The 20812-nt window shown below is 34.5% G+C and overlaps 1 protein-coding gene across 1 annotated transcript; it reads left to right on the top strand.

The window, feature by feature from the left end:
• Positions 1–3918: 3918 nt before the first annotated feature.
• On the top strand, positions 3919–19406 carry LOC120335541 (uncharacterized). The gene is made up of 3 exons (XM_039403068.2): positions 3919–4101; positions 13105–14455; positions 15137–19406. The coding sequence occupies exons 2-3, from the start codon at positions 13172–13174 to the stop codon at positions 16715–16717; spliced, it is 2865 nt and encodes a 954-aa protein (XP_039259002.2). The 5' UTR covers positions 3919–4101; positions 13105–13171; the 3' UTR covers positions 16718–19406.
• Positions 19407–20812: the final 1406 nt, after the last annotated feature.

Genomic DNA, 20812 nt, shown 5'->3' with positions numbered 1-20812 from the left:
AAATCCTACATATACACTGAAGATAAATTCAGAATCATATCAGTTATTCAATGAAAATGCCAATAAAATGAGAAAATGCATAAAGAAGTGTTGCTTTAAGCAAAATTTGCGTTATAAATAGCTAAAGCTTTCCATTACTGAAACCATATCATTAATACGAAACAATACGACATAAATTAAACTATTTGCGGATCCATTGGACTGCAGTTAAGCAGAGAATTTTTTAAAAACAGTCACATATTCCTTCAAAATATCCTGTCTACTTCACCACATGCAAAATTCTGTAGCAAATACCAAAACATGTATGCGCCATCGAACTTTTCAGTGAGGAGCTCAATCGCATTGAAAACACTTGCTTCGTCAACTGAAGATCAAAAATATTATGACCTCGTGTTATTATAAGAATATTATTTTATTTGCAAGTTCATCAATATCTCCGGCTGTCAAATGGTAATTTAAATTAATACTCGCACTGCGAAAAATTCTGAATTCTAGCCGAAAAGTATTTTGGTAACAACGGCGACAATATATTATGTGTAAACAAAACTAAAGAAGATTAATCCTGCAAAAGACTTTTGCAGATTGATTATGTTTTCAAAATTAAAAACAACTTCGACAAAGTGTAAATGATTCAGTCAAATAGAAGCGTTAAGTAGAAATGCATAATCTCTTCAGTACTTGTTGTTATGAATGAGATTTTGTGAGACATTAGTTCGAGGTTTCGACAGTTTTATTTATCGATGCAAATCTCCCATAAATCTGACGTTTTCCAACAAACAATTTGACCCAGCGGATTTGAAAAGTGCGATTATATATCGTAAGAGTATCGCGAATCCTACAGAGTTATTGTAATTTCAGATTTGACACTAAGTTCTTCTAAATATTTGGGAAAGTCGCCAGGATTCCAATGAGATTATATTATACAGAGCAGTCAATAATACAGACGGCTTATAAAATATTATCGTAAATGTAAATTTAAGACGGAATTGTTGTTTACCTCTTATTTTTGGTTCGCAAGGAAATTATCGTAGAACCGTACTTTACCAACTCTGTCAGGCCGATTTATAGAATAGTTTTCTTGTCTTGTTGTAAATATAATTATATAATATCAAAACAACTATCAATATACTTCATACTTTCATATATTCACCTCGAAGAAGGCTCTTGGGAATCACTGTGATCAGTTCCGCAATTCAACGATGCCCATATCTCGTAATAATCATTTGCATACAGTGGCGCATCTCGGGGAAAGAAAATCGTGTTTTTGTAATTCTCGTTATTTTACTATTTAGCCTTTTAAACATCGCCTAAATCAAAAATCTTGTTATACTTTATTACGCTATTTAACTCATTTCGTAAAACAGTCAGTGTACGAACATTTAAAAATATCAAATTCCTTATTCCGGGAATAACTTACTCTATATAAAAAAGCACGTTTTATTATGTAATAACAATGGTACCGAGTGACGTGCCCATTTTCCGATATGGGAACACAAACACCAACAACAAAATTAACCCGGAACTAACTGGAATTGACGATGACGGTTTTAAAAATGCATCAATATACATGATTGAAAGCACTTAAGTTCCAAGACTATATTTCAAAACTATTTCTACTCTCAAAACAAAATTCCAAAATATGAAATTGGTCGAAACCGGTGCATAATCATTTGAATTTTCGGAATTCGGAAACGTCGTAACGAATAAAATAGGAAGTTTTATAACACATTGTGCAATTAAAAAAATGTTTGATATTGGCATTTCGATGGTAAGTTTATTTTTAAATTTGCTATAGAACATCAGACATACCAAAGAAACACCAAAGAAATATTAATATAAAATTGTGAAATACATTCATACTCAAACAAAATGACCTTTGTGTAGTGTACATTGCGAAATTCTTCTTACCTCATTCAATATCGCTCGAGGTAATAAAGTCAAATAACAAGTGTCATAAAATTGGAAAGATAAAATTGAAATATTTTGCGGATAAACCTTATATGGGGATATCGTTAAAGTGGAGAAAATAATACGAAACGTGATGAAGCAATTTGCTATTTTACACGCTCTTATCGGGTAATTTTGTGATAAACGATGTGTTTTGTCAAACTTTGAACGGAAATAATATCCGTAAATGTTATATACAAATCACACCCCACCATAATCATTTACATATTATCCGTTTGATTCTTTTAAAATTATATCTCAATATGCAAAGAAAATACAAATTTACAAGTGTATTAAAGCAGTCAAGTCAGATAAATTGAAATGTAATGATGCACTTGAACCCGAGATATAAGTTTGATTCATACACAAAGCAATGTATTGATGAAAATATGACAGATGATAAGACTTCTCGTGAATGTTGTCGATAATTTTGTAGAATAAATAATAAATTTACCATAACGACAAGTTAACCGATACAGGTGTTGTTATTAGTTTATTTCTATACAATTCATCTCATTCCATGTATCAATTGCAACCATGAAAGTCGATTTTCATCCGATAACTGAAGTTCAAAAACTAGCGAAACATATGAATTACAATAACGACTAGAATGCAAGAGCGTAAGCGTTATACATGATATGATCAAAGTAAGGTGATTCCACATTAAAACCAGGACCTATTAATAATCAAGGAATTTGAGATATGCAATTAGTAATTTGAGAATATCAAAGTGACACTCGAGCATTTTTGTCAAGGTCGATGTTCTTGTCATGTTATAAACAAGTCCAACGTAGTTTCATACAGTGTGGCAGGGTAGCTTAGTCGGCGTCCCAGAATTATGTATATATACCAATATGGAGGTAACTGATTTTGTTCGCCTACTTTACATCAAGTTGTGCCTATGAGTAGAGGTTATACTCACTTCACTAACCCAGACAGTCCCCGAACTCGTAATAGAACTAATATAAGGAAAATCGGAATAGAATTATGACCTAACCCTAACCTGGCACACATACTACGGGAGTACCGATTGGTCAGTGTCATCATTTTAACGTTTGATTTCGAATCAAGATAAACTTAAAGGCACAGGGGTGCACGTCAACCTGTAATAAACCAGTCAAAAGTTGCACACTTGATCGTCGATCAACAATCGCCATTGCATCGGTGAAGAACTCTATCTATATCCTATAATTGGCCATTCATAAAGTAGCTTTGCTTAATAGATACAACGGCGAACTGTGGATTTAAATTGACAAAGTTTTAAATAAATTGAAATATACCCAACATTATTTAATTTATTTAAAATAATATTGGTGTGAATATTGATTCATTTTTCAAGTGTTTCGCTTTTATTTTTTTCTCTATGTCGTGTTAAAATATTGAATTTGATAAGCACGTTTGTATCATGCAAAAGTATATGTATAAAATTTTTTTTATCCTTTTTCATCGGTATGTCATCATGATTTTACGATCTACGCCATTCAATGAGAACATCCACCTTCAAATAAGTCAAAAAAAAAATTCGATTATTTATTGTAATAAATTCAATAATATTTATATCTCAATATTTTGAAAAAACTGACATTTTAGTCAAATACTTTTATTTGTTAGAATCTATGAATTAAATTTATGCATTGGTCATTTATTGGTATTTTTTAACGCACTGTAATGTCAATTAACTTGTATTTATTTAATATTAAATAAAAACCGTTCCGTGTCATATTTTTCCTTGAATAAAAATTAATAAATAACAAGAATCGTCACTGCAATAATTCTATTTATTCTTTTACCATATTATTATTTTTAAAGAAAGTAACAATATCATTAAAATCCGCAACGTTTGTGTATACATTCGCCACATTTTCATAATCATTCATTGCGAAGGGCAACTTCATTAGATTGCCGCGGGTCATGGCGACATCGGAGGAAAAATATCGTCCGTCTCTCGCCTTTCAGTTACTAAATGCCGGTAATGCGACAGTTTGTTGGTCGCTCTCGGGGGACTCGTGCGTTGTGTGGTCTGCATTTAAAATTGATGTAGTCTGGTGTTTCAGAACACAATAGGCTTTGCAGGGCAGAGGTTAGGGAATCGAAAATTGTAGATGAAAGTCTGGCAGATTGGAGAAAGAATGCGAACTGGATGTTTACAATAATGTAAGTTTGTGTGAGTTATACAATAACGGATACAATAAAATATTTTATGCCAGCAAAACCGAGTGGTACTAAAGCGAGGTTTGTTGTTTAAATTTGACGGTTGTGTGAGTAAATCGATATCAACATTTCTGCTTGAATGGTGCCACCAAAATGACTTAATCGCTGTTTAGTGTTTCGTATTTTCAGTAATTAACAGCGGAAAAGCAAATCAATTTTCAAACCGATAATAATTAGAGTTATCACTAGCTAAATGTCAATGCTTTCGAACTGTATTTGCTGAGATTTGGGAATTTTAAAACCAACTGCTTCACATATTTTAAACATGTTACGCCAGGATTGGTTCAAGCGTAGCATAGATATAACTTTATTTATGTTATTACCAATGTTTTACTAATTTCGTGTATTAAAATGTGATGTATTGATCACCACAAAAATGGAATATCATCTAACTTTACCAACAAAAATTTCGCCGTATACTGATCTTATCGTCTGTCATAATAACAACAAACTTGCAATGATTGCAATTTAATTTCATATTTTATTCTAAAATTTAAACTATACGCCTATCAAGAAGCGACCTTTTACCAACGTTAGCAATATTTACTCTTGTAGTCAAAATTCGGGGTAATCAAAAATTGTAATTCATCAAACGCAATAACCCTACAAAGCGGACAAATAACAGTGGCACTTTGCTTATCGGCTAAGAAAACAAACAAAATCGTCGGATTTTTTTGTCGGTGAAGCACTTGAAGAATTTTCTCATACAGTAGCTTATAGATATATATCAGAATTTACGTATTGTTCAACCAAGCATGACACTTGAAATTTATCTTTGTGACATGCTTGGCCCGTTGTAAAATTGAACTGATCTTGTCCTAATAGTTAGTTGCCTTTGAAGTCAATTGGAATGCTCCCTTAAAGTTTAGCTGGCTGTGCTAAATGAAGGGTAAAAATTCTGTGTGAACAATTCTTTGCAAGCAAATATAAAATTTTTGAAGGCTGAGATATTCTAAGGTTTGCGGTGTTTGTTCTTTTGTACATCCGTACTGCGTTGTTTGCTTTGTATAATGCGATACCAAGTCGACATTAATATTTTATGTTACCTGGAAGATTACTGCTGCGTATAAGACGGTTAAGGTGTATTGTCGTAATAAGCATTTAAGAATACTGTAGTAGTTTTTGTCCTGATTAATACGGATTCAAATTTGCGAGAATAAATATGAAAAAAGAAATAAGATTTTAGACCAAAATGCGAGATATCTGTCACCATATTTTTTAGAAGATAACAGAAAAATACATCATCCATGAGCGAACTCCGTACAATACTAAAATATAGTAGATAGAGCAACACACTTTAGTTTTTTAGGGTTCCTATAGAGTGGGACATCCGTTTTAATATTGTAAGTAGTCAAACTTTTTATGGACGCAAGCACGGCCTATAGCAAACATCAATTTTATTTAAAGCTATGTACACTGTAAATATAGGCAGAGAAAGCTGAATAGACCAAATGTAGTAATTCTAAAAAACTGTTACTTAAAATAGCTTAAAAATTGTTTGCTTATCGGAACGATTCGACCGGGCCAACATCGCCACTTCGTTTGCCATCGGCTCGGGCAAGTATAACACGATACATGGCCAGATATTGGACATAGATGAGGTTCCTTGAGCTCTAACTGCTCTTTCCAAACGCCAAATCCAATTAATGTTTCCCTTTCCTGTCCATCGTTATCAATCATTGATTAAATAATCGTCTTATTTACCCCGATGGGATGTTTTTGTGCATTAAAATCTTCGATATTCCAACGAAAATAAATCGATGGGTGATTAATAAATATTATTTTCGATCTTTTTTTTATCCCTAACTTGATTAATTGAGGTTTGGATCGACGCCGCTAATTAAAAAAAACTCTGAAGGCGTGACTCAATAACGAAATCTCTTACAACTATATTTATTTTTCGTAAGAATTTGTCGGTATATATATGTATCCGTGAAGTATGATCCAAATATAAGTTTTTATCTTGCAATTGATTGAAGCATTGGGCTATTCATCAATAGCGATAATAAGAGGGACCACGACTGAGAAATTCAACTCTTGTATATAGTTGATGCAAACTGAATTTGATAGTCTGTTATAGTCGAAAAACCCAAGAACAGTTCTGGACAAAAATTTTTTTGTAATATATTTTTGATATATTTTTTCAAATTACGCTTTTCTTACTGTTTACGATTCTACGAATACTGTTTTGTTTCAAGTTTGTCAAAGTTTGATTGCGTTTGCGCTTCGTTTCCGATCTAATTTAATTGGAGTAAGGAAAAGAAAATTCGGTCAAAATACAGCAAAATTGAATACCTTTGAGTAGGAAATTGCAGAATATTAGACGTCCATGTTCTAATATGATTGTTGTTCTGGCAATCACGTGTCATATAAATATAAACTGAAATTGAAACGACATTTAGCGACAATTCTTATCCAATAGTCGTTTCCTTATATTTACGTTTCTGGGTAAGAACCTATCATTTGATCCTGTTAACTCAAAACTTTATTAAATTACCTAGAACATTCTGATTCAGATACTTATTTTGATATATGATTTAAACCAGTGGTTTTCAAACTTTTATGCCGCGCATCCTTTTTAAAAAGTTATCAAGTCTCGCGCCCCACCTCATAAACAAGAGAATTACTAACAATAAGCTACAAATAACAGATAGTAAGGCGAAAGTCTTTTTGTTTGTTTAAATGTTTAAAGAAACACGTTGAAAACACCTTTTGATTCAGATGCCTGTATTGCTATGATTCAATAAATATAAATTCCTACAAGGAATGGGAACTAGTAATACGGCGCCTTGACGTTGTGGTGAATTCCTGGAATTATTTTGAGTAGGCGGATCCGGCGAATTTTACGAGTCGCCGATTTCTCGACAAAGCGTTATTTTACAACCCATGTTGAAATGTTCATATTATGCATATTCACGTATTATGAGCCATTGATTCAATTCAGCATTTTTGGCTCAAACTATTTGTAATGAGCAATTTGACTGAGATAAATACGCATCACGTTACAAGGTACGCCTGCGTTATATCTCGGGACTTTCGTATTGTTTACGTTATAATTGCGTCAAAACACGTTTGCTGCGCGCTATCCATTGATTACTGCTTCCAATTTAATTTTAGTCTTTCAGAAAGTACAAGCCGAACGGCGTAATATAACACTAAAGCTCGATATGATTTTAATTGAATGTCCGTTACGTCGTTCTGAGTTTATTATTGTTTTGGATTTATTCAGCGGACACTTGACTATGTAAAGGTTTCACTAGATTGTTCAGCTGGACTAAAACACCATCCATCACCGTAGAGATGTCAGTTAACATTCGCTGCAAACACAGTGAAAAGCCTTGTTCAGGCAAATGAGCGATAGGCAGGCTAGATTATCCATTAAGAAAAATAGGCCCGTGCTAAGGGCACCAAGAGAAGCTGAGTTTGCAATGATGCATCAGTGTTTAATGAAATAATTGTAATTGGTCTGACGACTTAGACCTCAGGTTGAAATAAATTTTTGCCTATTTTTCGTTCTCGTGTATCATCTTAAATCTCTCTGTGAATGATTGTAGGTATGGCAACTATTTCCAAAACATATCATGTGAATTAATCATAACTTGGTGCTCAATTAGTAATGAATACTGAAACTTACACATTATTATTAAGCTTTTTTCGTTTTCACTGTTAATTTTACTAAATAATATACTGTGTTGTTTATTGTGTTTGAATGACACAGTAATTACATGTCATGTTTGGAAGATCGTCTCGAATACCTTTGGCGTGTTTGATCGCATATGGTGGTCGCGCGACAAGTCGGAAGTATTTTATTGGATTAAGTCTACGTTTTTGATGTGACTTAGAATTCAACCGTAAATACAAACTAGACTAATATCTTTCTAGTGCACTGTGTAGTTCATTGTGTTTGAATGACACAGTAATTACATGTCATGTTTGGAAGATCGTCTCGAATACCTTTGGCGTATTTGACCGCATTTGGTGGTCGCGCAACAAGTCGGAAGTATTTCATTGGATCAAGTCTACGTTTTTGATGTGACTCAGAATTCAACCGTAAATACAAACTAGACTAATATCTTTCCAGCGCTTGTTAGATATAGATAAAATGTCGATTATGCAATAGTTTAATATTCTAAAACTTACATTCTGCAATCCATTTCTAAAATCTAAAGTTCTAAATTTGATGTTTTAAACGATGAAAGAACGGTACAAGCCAAATTATACTTTGGGATTTGATGTTAATGTTTATGATTTGCTGCAATATTGGATACGTGCGCGCTTTGCCACCAACAAGCCGTAAAATAATAGTTAGTGAATTGGGTGGATATATCCATTTCTTTTTTTTTCATATTACGTTTCTGTACTATGAAAAGGATGTTTTCACCTTTGGACTTTACTGATATTTCAAATAAGTTCAAATATCTAGACAATCGTTGCATTCATCACGTTCCCTCAAAGCTAGTGGAAAAGCCACCGGAATTTTGTTGCCATCATTACACGCTTAGTTGCAAACAGACCTATATATTTACAAAAATATAATGACAAGTTTCCTCTTGAAATCGTATATCGTTTGAACAAGTGCTACTGACCCTACTTGCCCTGTGACCAAGAATTTATAGTAATGACATTCGGGATCAAAGGTCAAAGTTTTACAAAACGTTGACAAGGTAAAAGTCGCGAGTACATACACAACAGTAGTAACTCGGAGATGTGTATACTGGTAAATCAACGCTCCAGAAGTATGTGTACCAATATGGAAGTAACTAATTTTGTTCGCCTACCTTACATCAAGTTGTGTAAAGGAATGGAAGCCTATGGGCTGGGGGTGTATTCACTTGGCTAACACAGACAGTCCCCGAACTCGTAATAAAATAGAAAAAAGGACAATTGGAATAAAATTATGGCCTAAACCCAACCATATACACATACTATGGGAGTACCGATAAATCAAATGTTATTGATTCAGGCAAATTTGTAGTCGAAAGGTAATTGTGTTGCGTATATTGTAACTATTCCGCTTCTTTGGATACGTTAATTAGGGGAAAATAAAGCGTGTCGGTGTCTTCCAAATCTCATTGTCGTTTTCGCATTAGGAGCGTTAATTTCATGAAATTTATTTACGAAACATTTATACCATGTCAAAGTATAATAATCATCGATGGTGAAACGAAATATTAAAGAAATTGGTCGCTGGTCTTTGTCCAACTTGTTCGTCGTGATATTATTTGCACGTTCGTTTCGGCATGTGACATTATTTGAATACCGTCACAATGGTGCAATAGATTTTCTTAGAAATAAACACTGATTGATTTATAAATATTTTTTTAAACTTATCTGAATCGTGATTGGTTCGTACTTTACTTCCACTAACCCGTGTTATAAATGCATAACACTAATTAGTTTATTTAACCAAATGCCAATTATTGATATATGGTTTCGAAATGGCAGTTCTCAGCGTTTTGGTCGTATGCATTTAATTTTATTCTGAAGATATTCTACCTGTTCATTTTATTATATTTCAATTTCAAACGCTTAATATGGAAAGTTCGAAAATCAGGCTGTGACAAACAACCGTATGTACCCGTATTGTGTATGTTTTTGTTAAATGAGTTCATTACAAAGCATGCCATTCCAAAACAATCGATGCTTTTTCAGCCATCCGAGAGCATGGGAAACGAAGTATCATATTTCGTTGGCGCTTACAGAGTGGCACTGCAGCCCTCGCGCGATGAACACACTTACATATGTAAACGCCAGTATGCGTGGACGCAAATTGCAAAGTCTTTTCCGCCTCGGTAAAATTTATTGAACTTTGGTGGTGTGAGATTAAAAGCAGAAGAGGTATCAAACTTCTATCATGATAGGTTATGGTGAGTATGGGAATATTATATTCAGGCGATTCGAATCATCAAAGTCGTTAGAAACAGTAATGAACGAAATATGTGCAGTTTTGTGTGTCCGAGTGAATGTAGACGATAACTAGTTGCAGACCAGATAAATGCTCTTTCCATGATCGTGGTTTAGGGCTTTTGATAAATTTACCTGAGACCATAAACATACGCAAAATAGTCGACGTAATTTGGCATAATACTGCTGAACTTAATAGTACTGTACGAGCGGATCTTCTGTACGTATAGCTCAAAAATAGTCAGTTTATTTACTGTTTTTATTTATTTTTTTTATTATTTTGAGCATACCACGTGATGCTGTGCTTGAGTTGTTTCGAAAGTTTAAAAAACTTACATACCTGATAACACTAGGACAAGTTCTAAATTAGTTTAGCGAAGAAGTGTAGCTACTGAATCACGTATAAAAAGTCACTCGAAGTGATTAGATTGTGTACATTATCTCATACTGGCGCCTTTGTTATCTACAAAATTGTAATTCTCATTCGTGACCCCAATATGACGCCACGTCCACTGTCTATACGCCATCCATCTTTGTCGGTTTCGGAATTTCTTTAACATGTTTTCTGAGATTCATGATTGAGGAGATCAAAGGAGTTCCCTCTATTATCTTTCAGTATAGTGTACTGTATAGTATAATACTAACAGGGAAACAAAAACGAACTCTCAGTCAGACTTTTTATCACATAGTAGTAGTATTACGATGCATAATTTGTCGATGTTAAGAATATTTTAATAAAAAGTATTTATTTCATGAGCATGCGGACAAATTTTTTTTTCTGACCCACGAGTGGAATCGTATATCTGGATCACTGGTTCAGGAATAGTTTTGCAACTGCAAGAGTTACCAATATGAATAGATTTGCACTTTTAATGATTTTATGCTTTCACGTTGCACATAATTCAGGAAATAATTGTCTCTCGTTAGTGAAGCACTCTCTCGTTATGCATTTCAAAATTCAAACAAAGACTGGCCATTTATTTTGCAATACCTCGGATTTAACTATAAATTTAAAACAATTTAAAATTTTGAGAACACTGTTAGTCAAATTAAATTCACTTTAGAATGCAATCATGCAAAGCAATAATTTTCAATGCAATATTTATTGCTGATTGGCTCGGAATGCCAATGTGATGGAAATTTGATATTCATTTGAATTATCTTGATGTTTTTTGCAGTTATGGACCTATTGCGTTAGCGCGTTTCGGATATCTGATGATGAATGTATACGGCAGTATATATATGGGAGCAAAATTTTGAAAACAGGCTGGTATCGAATCAGTTATAGGTGACGTTTTCAGCAGTATATGGTCGTTGCATCCTGGGAGATTTATGCATATAGAATATAGATGATAACTGTAACCGTAGTAGGTAGGTTGTTGCCTGGCCAGGCTTTTATCGATCTCACTCCAGGTTCCGTTATTTCAACAAATCATGCCGAACTTATAGCTCTGAATTAAGATCGGGTTCGGCGATGAGCACGACATTTTTAGGAATGGGTTCTCACGAACACATGCGAACCACCTGAATCATAACATTTCTTATAACATGACCTTGCCAAATTACTGTATCAACATAGCAGTATTTAAATAGAATGGGTTCGCTGATTATTACGCGAATCTCACTACGTATATATGTATATTTGTATTATATTAACACGCTGTACAAAATCGGGCACTCCCGAAGTATGTGAACCAAGATGGCGCACAGCCTGAATCATAATCTGGTACAACTACTATGTTCAGGTTGTGCGCCATATTAGTGCACATACTTCTGGAGGTCCCAAAATTGGGCGCTCCAAAAGTATGTGTACCAATATGGAGGTAACTAATTTTTTTCGTCTATTTTACATCAAGTTGTATGAGGGGAAGGAAACCTATGGGCAGGGGGTATATTCACTTGGCTAACACAGACAGTCCCCGAACTCGTAATGGAACTAAGTAAGGAGAGCAGGTAATAAAATTATGGCCTAACCCTAACCTGGTATACTTACTTCGGAGTACCCTACATTGCGATTGGACTGATAATTTTCAATCATTTAGTACTTATTTTTGTATTTCGTATCGCCCATACAGTGGATTCGCTCACTCAGATCCAAATCCGCTCGTCGTACTTCTGAAATGATATCAGCGACTTAGTAAATATTATTCACATATTCACATGGATATGACCTGACCCGAAACATTCTTCATGGGTAGTGACGTTGTGCGGAAGCTTCAAATCATATCAGTCAGAAAGAGGTAATGGGGTTATAATCCCCGTTTAATGTCACTGAAAGGGTGAAAGTGCTCACCTACTCGCGTATTGTTCGTTTTCTTTTATAAAGCATCTATAAATCATAACAATACAGCAAAGCATAAATTTTTGAGTAAAAACTATTGAAATGAAGACTTTGGAATGCCTTTGTGTACTGCAAACGTTTTTTGAAATGTGGTGTCGGATTAAGTGTGAGAAAACCTTGTTTAGATACGGATGTATTGCTGTAATATAAACAGTGATAAATAGAAGAGAGAATTTAAAAAAAAAGGAATTTTGATGATCGCAGACTGTTTATAAAACGGAAACGTAACTTCGATTTTGCGCATTGCTTCGTTAGGCGGGAAAGTCAGACAATAATGAACGCTATATTCAATCTCTCTTTTTCGTGCTAACAGTGGATGGACGGAGAATGTTTTAGTAGTGCGTTAGACGCAGAGAAACGCAGATTATGCGACAAAAAAAAATGAAAATTTGAAAAACTGAATTTCAAATTTTGTGATTGTTAAAACGACTGAGAAAGCAAGCGATTTTCAAAATAAAATTGCTCTAATGTTGTTTGTTGGAACGGGTTAAAAAACATAATTTGCAGGATGTTGGAGATAACGTGTTAAATTGTGCACCGAAAGCACTCGGAAAAATTGGTCATTGGTTATCCAATTCACATAAACGTTTACATTTTCCTTTTTAATATTTTTCCTTCAGACTTTTCAGCTCATACTTAATTAATTTATAACAAATTATCGCTTATTGTCAATAATTGTATTTGTATCCTATTTTTTACAGGTAATATGAATTATCCGTAAATATATAATATAAGTCATATTGAAAAGCTGGAAAATTACACACCAATATGATGGCCACATGTGGAATACCCATTGGTAGTGCTTTGGACACAATCGGAAAAGTAGCAATCTTCACTTCACAATGGTCGACTATTCAAGCATTCATTCAAGCTACCATGTGGCACAACACGGAGCCAAAGACACTGGGCGTCAGCTATTGGGCAACTGCACTTTTATTAATTAGCTTGTGCGTTCCCGGACTCATATATTTTTTATTTAGTTTGATTTTTTCTACGTCTAAGATATTATCACAACGAAATGGATTGTTAAAAAAACTTATTTGTTGCTTGGTGCGTGTATCTCCTGCTACAATGTTAACAATATCGTCGTCGCCATGTTTAGACGAATATGCTGATATTCGAACTTGTGTTTTGTCATGTGGCGTAATTTCCATGAGTGTTTACGTGATTATAATAGCATGGAAACAGCAAGAAAATTTTGTGACGGAAGATATTTTAATTCCAAACTCAAATTATTCTCCAGTTGAGAAGGAAATGGGCTGTATGATCATATGCAAGCGAACCAGGGGACTGTTGAAAAATCTGCTAACAACTTCAAATATTGGAAATAGCGTTATTATTGCTGTATTTTTGTCCATGAGTGTGCGCTGGTGTTATGGATCGATCAATATCTTTTATGAGGATTGGAAGGCTTCCTCTGTTATGTTGATATGTGTTATTTTATACTCTATTTCTGTATTCGTATTGGAGGTTACCGGTGGAATGGAAAAACTAATTTCATTCAAGACTATCGACAACAGCTCGAAAGAATGTAACGGTAACCACGATAATTATTTAAAAGCACAAGTTCAGCTTTATAAAGCAAACGCAAATGGTAGTGACCAATTGGATAAATTTTCAATATCGACAAAACTTCAATACGATGAAAAATATCCAGAGGCACACGACGACCTACTAAAAGACACTACTCTTTGCCAGAATCCAAACGATCACCAAATACCAAGTCCAATAAAGGATAATGCTATTGTAGCGTCTGTCCCGGATCACAATGTTCATAATGCAAATATATCGGTAGCAGCACAGCAGTGTTACGCATTTTTCTACGCTATAATTCTTGCTACCGCCATAGGATCTCTTTCGTCACTCTCGCTGTGGATATTATCATCACCCGACGTTTTGTGTCTCTGGGGAGAAATTCCCACATACTTATCCGGGAATCTCATATTGGCAAGCTTTGCTGTGGGCTGTCTTGCAGCCATTCTTGTGGATGTGGAGGCTTTATCAAAATTTAGAGACAAAGAGTCGGACGAAAATTCCACTTCAAAATTTCAGGTAATTTTGTGAACCTATTTATTTCACTTTTTTCATATAAAATCATTTCCGTTTGAATTTTTTAATACCGAAGATAATAAAGGAAATGCTTTTAATAACATTCCATAGTCCACTCGTCAAAGATAATTTTCTTTGATCATAAAAATCGGGATTCAAAAGGGTTTTTGCGAAGGCATTAGATTGTGACCAATAGCCGACGTGAATCATTCAAATTACGCTTTATTACTGCAATGAAGACATATTTAGGGATTAAAATGATGATAATATAATTGAATAATTCATTACAACGGAAGCAGATGATTTGTTGTAATGAGTCGTTGACAAATTCGGCTTTACGAAATTATTTTTCACCTATAAGAGAATTGAAAACTTTAACATAAAAAACGTCTCACAGACTGCGTGAGGTGCGTGAGGAGTTTACTGCGCAAACACATTCAAATTAGGAATTCACAGGTCTGGAGAGAGACATAGGCCTTGCAGGACCGGGATATTCCAGGTTCGGCATTGCACATACCCAACTTCTCAAACTTTGCTAGATTGGCCAGGTAGAATTGGAATAATAACGGTTTGGCAGGACCGGGTAAAACCATACCCCTAATAAACGTTAACTCTTCCATTGCCTCATTTGTTTTTCAATGAAGATTGTAAGAAATAAAAATATTACTTATATTTTCTTTCAAGGCAACGCGACATAGGATCTTCCAGATCGGATTTCATGGATTTATTATCATCTTACTGATCGGTGGGACATCTCTCATTCTTTACACAAAAAACAGTTCGTTTTTATTCGGTTCCTGTCTGTTATGCCTTTCGTTTCCACTGTTATTTCGGATCGTTTTATTCTCTTCTTCAAATCTTACTTCAACGTGCAAAACATTTCAAACTAACGGAAAAAGAAAAACAACGTCTGCTCTGCCTGGAGTCCTTGTCGGTATGAGCGGGTTTGTTTTCTTTATTCTTCACGTCTTGAAAATCATGTTCATTAATCCACAACTATCAAGCATTGTGCATGGAAAAATAGGACTCATAACATGGATCGAAGTTATTCTAGGCGTTCTACCATTAATAATTTGCCCCATTGTAAAGGGTAAAATCAATGTCGTCGACCGCTTGAGATCTTCATCTACCGGCCCACTTTTATCGCCAGATTCAAAACGAAAGCCAACGAATAATTTTTCGGACCAAAGCAGAAAGGAGTTTTGGGAAATAAGAAAATATAAAAAAGCTAGTCAAGCACTGTTCATATTCATTATTCTTATATCAGCGGGAATTTCAAAATATCAATCAACCCAATATAAAATTTCATGCGACGCTTCAGCACCTGCACCTGTTTGCGAAGCAAATAATAAAAACAATTTTGACCTCCGTGTCATGACTTGGAATATATTGCTTGGCAACAAAATGAACGGTCGAAATAATCTCGACTCTATCACAACAATCATGGATGAATACAACCCGAATATTTTGGCGTTGCAAGAAGCTAACACGCTTCCAGCATATTGGGGTGGAAAGGACACTTTTGGGTATTTGCAGCAGAATTCAAAATCATGCAGACGTGCTGGAAAGATCGTAAATCCTATGCAAGGTGCATTTGAGGTTGGAATGTTGTCTACCTTGGAAATCATTGACAAATCTGCCAGTGTATTGCCCAATGGTGACGAACGAAAACTTCCGAGTTACACCATGGCCAAAATGGCGTGTAATGCCCAATCATTATGCCAAGAGTCGAATGATATCGAGCTAGGAAGTGGATTAGTGACGCGCCGTCATAACAAGACAATCCATTTTTACACCTTGCATGCAGTTTACAAAAACTGGACTTGTGAAAGATCGTCTGATTTATCTCGACAACAAATGTCGTTTTTGCACGATGATATCCGAAAATTACCAAGAGAAGATCCCGTGATTGTAATGGGAGACTTTAATATTAATCCGTCAGAGCCAGAGCTAGATATGTGGTTTGATAGCGATTTAGAATTCAAAAGTGTTTTGTGGCCGTCAAGAACGACTTTGAATGACACATCGAACACAATTTGCAAAGATAATTGTCCGTCAAACGACAGTAAATGTGTTTGTAAATGCCTCGATAATTCTTCCGATCCCCCTAATTCTACGTTACTAAACCGACGGGCCGCTGTAGATCATATATTTTACAGGGGATTGAGACTTGTCGAAGGACAAATATTGACTGATATTTATAAAATTCATGGGAATGTGTCCGATCATTATCCAATCCTTGCGGATTTTGCTTTCATTGAATAAGCAGAATTTCTTATAAAAGTAATTATCAAATTATTTATAACTAAATAAGAATCACGCCAAATATTATTCAGTTTGAATCAAGCGATCGTGCAAATGCCTGCCCGACGCTGCAACTCAAAATTACAGCCTTGTTTACTCTTCCTTTATTGCTTTTCCACAATCTTCCTTGAAAATTTTCGATTGTTATGATCGTTTGCATTTAGTAGAACATCCGAGGCGTCTCCCATGACGACCAAAAGATTTTCATTTTCTATTTATCTCATCAAAATGCGACATGAAGGGTAAAATTTCCATGCCCGACTTGTCAATACCCCTTAGAATTTTAATGGAATAGGTGGTAAATACAGTCGCCTATTATGATCGCATAAAATTTAGTTGTAAACCTGTGCCGAGATCGTTATGGGATACATCAGATAAAAGTGCTTTTATTTGCACCCAAGTACTGTACCCACAATCTATGTAACCGATCGATCACGACCACAAATGATTTTGCACAAAACAAAATTTTTCAATGATGGCTCAAGTTTGACAAAAAAACATTTCGTGATCAAAATGGCCATTAGATTTCCGGTGAAAGTATTTTGGCAATAACATAAATTTACATCGGAATGTTTTCGATCATCATAAGGTGGGGAAACGCTATTTCAAAATAATTTTGTCCCTAATTATCACGATTTTATTGCTGTACGTATGTCCGCACCTTGGTACAGTGTTCAAATTACCGTGAAACAACCTTAAATGAGACGATTTTTAGTACTGTATACTGTCACCAGAAATAATCAACGTGTTCTGTTCTAGAATATTTTTCACTTAAACAAACACTATAAAGTCTCTGCTGCTTTTATCCGCGTCCTGTGATGATGAGGGCATCGTAAACACTGGCATAAATATCGCTTTACACAGCAGATAACATGACCGATTCGTTAACTTTTGCAGCCTTTGATCCTAATAACGCGGAAAAGACCACGAACTTTGAACTTTAATTGGCAAATCGAATTTTTCAGATTTTCGTAAATAAACGAAGTTGTCACGCTGGAATATGATTAGCAAATTTATTTCCACCTATTTCGCCTCAAACGTTGCTCTGAAAATTCTGCAATGGAGCAGAAAGGGAACCTATCTTTGTTTTTATTGAATCCATGAACTTGTACTCAAATGACCGAGACAGCCTAACCCTAAACCGCGTAGTCTTTTCGATTAACCACAGCACACAATTGATCAAAACAGTCTTTCAAAACCGAAATATTTTTACAACAAGGTTATTGTTTTAAGCAAACCAAAATGCCTATAATACCTAACTACATGCCTTTATGCAAACATAGAACAAATACTGAAATAAAGTTCAATACTATCACAAGTGTACGAACTCGCGTGACACGGAAAATATCTTCTATCCCAAGCATGTATAAATGAACCTTGCTAATCTAAACAACAAGAAGTATTTTCTATGAGTGTTTTTTTGTTTGAAATCAAATACTGGGATGTGAACCTTGCGTTATTGCCTGATTGAATTACTATATATTAATTTTAATACAGATTCGATTGAAGTGAAATCGCTGCATCTTTGAACTGTTTTTATTTTGTTTTCAAAAATCATCTCTGTAATTTGACTCCCAAAATAGAAGTCCAAAATTTTAAAGCGTACGGTATGATGTTCAATTGGTTTTAGTATGAAATCGGAAAGAGTGGATAATGTAATATAGCACACCGGCCTTGTTTTCAGTATTATCGCGATTTTGCTACAATAATATTTACACTATAAAACTGGCTAATAAATGGTTCAAAAATTTCAGTAAAATATTTTTTTTTATCATAATATTAAGTTTTTGTGTATTAAAGTGTCTGAGTATTTATTCCATTAGCATTCATTGCTTCCGTTTTATTCTCTTTGATTCGTGAGAAAGTTTCAAACAAAATATCTTTATAATATCTATCTATCTTTTTAATATACTTTAATTTTTTTATTGATCGCTTGATCAACATTAAATATTAATTACCAAATAACTTCATGTACGTGTGAAAGGTGTTATCCATTTTCGTTTTAAATTAAAGTATTTGTTCGTTTTAAAATTGAAATTTCAAAGTTTCAATCTTGTCTGTAGCACCTTAAATTGTATTCGCTGCGAAAACGTATACTCGCTCAGCCGAGCATGTTTCGCGCATTATTATCCTTGCTTGATAGAGTATCATAGTTTAAAGCTTGTCCAATTAAGGTTTCAATATTGTTTTTTTTTTCTTTTCTTTCTAAGATTCTCTTGATTGGTTATTTTAAAATGCTCCATGATGACAAATTTTATTTGGTTTTTCGCAGAACCAATATTAATTTACCTTTCAACAGTAAATTACATTTCCATATATATATTCTTATTAAGTACATTATTATTTCATTGCAATTAAAATATAGCAAATTGAATTACGTTGTCATGTTTTCAAGTTTAAAATGAAAATTGGCGTCAGTTCAAATTTTCTGACGTCATCGAGCTTGTATTGTCAACAGATCAAAATTCAAACGTCATCGTTCAAGAAATGACGGATGAAGACATTTACATGTTCCACATTGAACATAGACAGCCAATAACGCTCGATTCTTGGTTACACGAAGTGAACTCGTTGAAGTCGTTTTACTAACCTGTTGGTGCTTTTCATGTATAGTTATTGGAAATACAAATCGCTTCACTCTATTTTCAGTATTAAAGATGCAAATGATTTCTAGAATATCATAGTATTTTTTGTGAACTTTTCGACTCGTTGTAGGACTAATTTCGAGGAAAAGACAAATGCTTAAAGGAACTATATACATTAACGCCGATGGCACCGAATTCTGATTATTTGAGCATTACAGAATATAAGCACTGTAGTCATTCACAACATAAAATTTTGTCGAACTTACCAACCTCAATAAGTAATACACTATGCGACGTTGTGTTGTATTTATTTCGAATATCTCCACCCGATATTCACAGCGTACGACAGTTGGAGATGGTGGGAATTACCAAAGTTATTAATATATGACTATGTAATTTTACCAACACGGGAGAGTACTACTATAGGGTATTGAAGTGGTCCTTTCTTTTTGTCTACTTCCATAAAAGTCCGTTGCAATGAAGCTGCCTGAACAAGATATTATAATTGAAGTATTATAGAAATAAATAGGAATAGCATAAGATCTTACGTGGAAAGAGAGTTTGCTATTCCCCTAGTAATTTGATAATCTAGCCCTGCTGGCTAAATTTTAAACAATACGAAGAATTCGTGATGATGCAAATCTCCAGAAATCTTATATTGAAAACTATATTTTAACGACCGTCTTAAGTTTACGGATTTCATCAGGCCTAATTAAACAAACATTTCCATCACGTACGGGAGACTCAGTCTAAATCGCAAGGCCACACTTACCACGCCACAGAATACAAATTAATGACACTTTTAGGCTTTATTACTTTTCACCTCATCACATTCTCTGAAATGTAAATCACCTCACACTGATCGAACTATCTGGAAGTCAATATGTTAGGTCATCATGAACATCACCAGCGTTTGATTGATAAATTGTTATCGGGATTAACTCGGGGCTAAGTGTATTTTTCCGGTGCGTTGCGCATAAAATGGATGGCCGTTAACCAACGCCGCATGCGTGAAATTTAAGCCGTTATAATTGTATCCAACTTTTCATGGATTATTTTATGGCTATTATAGTTTTCCCCGTGACGTCTAAAGCAAACGACAAATAAATGTGACATAATAACAGCTTCCATAGCGGGTGGTCAAATCTCCAACAATAATAATAATAGAAATGCAAATGCAGCATGATCATATAGTAGTAACGACGCCAAGTTACTTTTAAAATAAGCTGTCAAGTTGCTATTATGATATGCGTTTATAGATCTGATTTTTGTTTCGGTAAAATAAGACAACACACTGATTTATAAAATATTTGAATGTGAAACTTGCGGAATACTCTAAAAAACATTTATCCTGGAGCAGGAACAAATTTTGTAATTTAATATTTGGCGCATTTAAAGAGAGTCGTATAAGGACTTTTTCCTGTGTAGCATATGCATGGCCGGTGCTAGGAATTGCGCGGCCCGTTTCGAA

This window comes from Styela clava, chromosome 2 (assembly GCF_964204865.1).
Source record: "Styela clava chromosome 2, kaStyClav1.hap1.2, whole genome shotgun sequence".
In the NCBI taxonomy this organism is placed as follows: domain Eukaryota; kingdom Metazoa; phylum Chordata; class Ascidiacea; order Stolidobranchia; family Styelidae; genus Styela; species Styela clava.
This window is presented reverse-complemented; position numbering and strand designations above follow the sequence as displayed.

Bases quoted from the DNA above. Each gene is read 5' to 3' on its own strand.
- LOC120335541 (XM_039403068.2), top strand. From the start codon at position 13,172: ATGATGGCCACATGTGGAATACCCATTGGTAGTGCTTTGGACACAATC. The intron at 14,456-15,136 runs GTAATTTTGTGA...TTTTCTTTCAAG, and splicing joins ATTCCACTTCAAAATTTCAG to GCAACGCGACATAGGATCTT.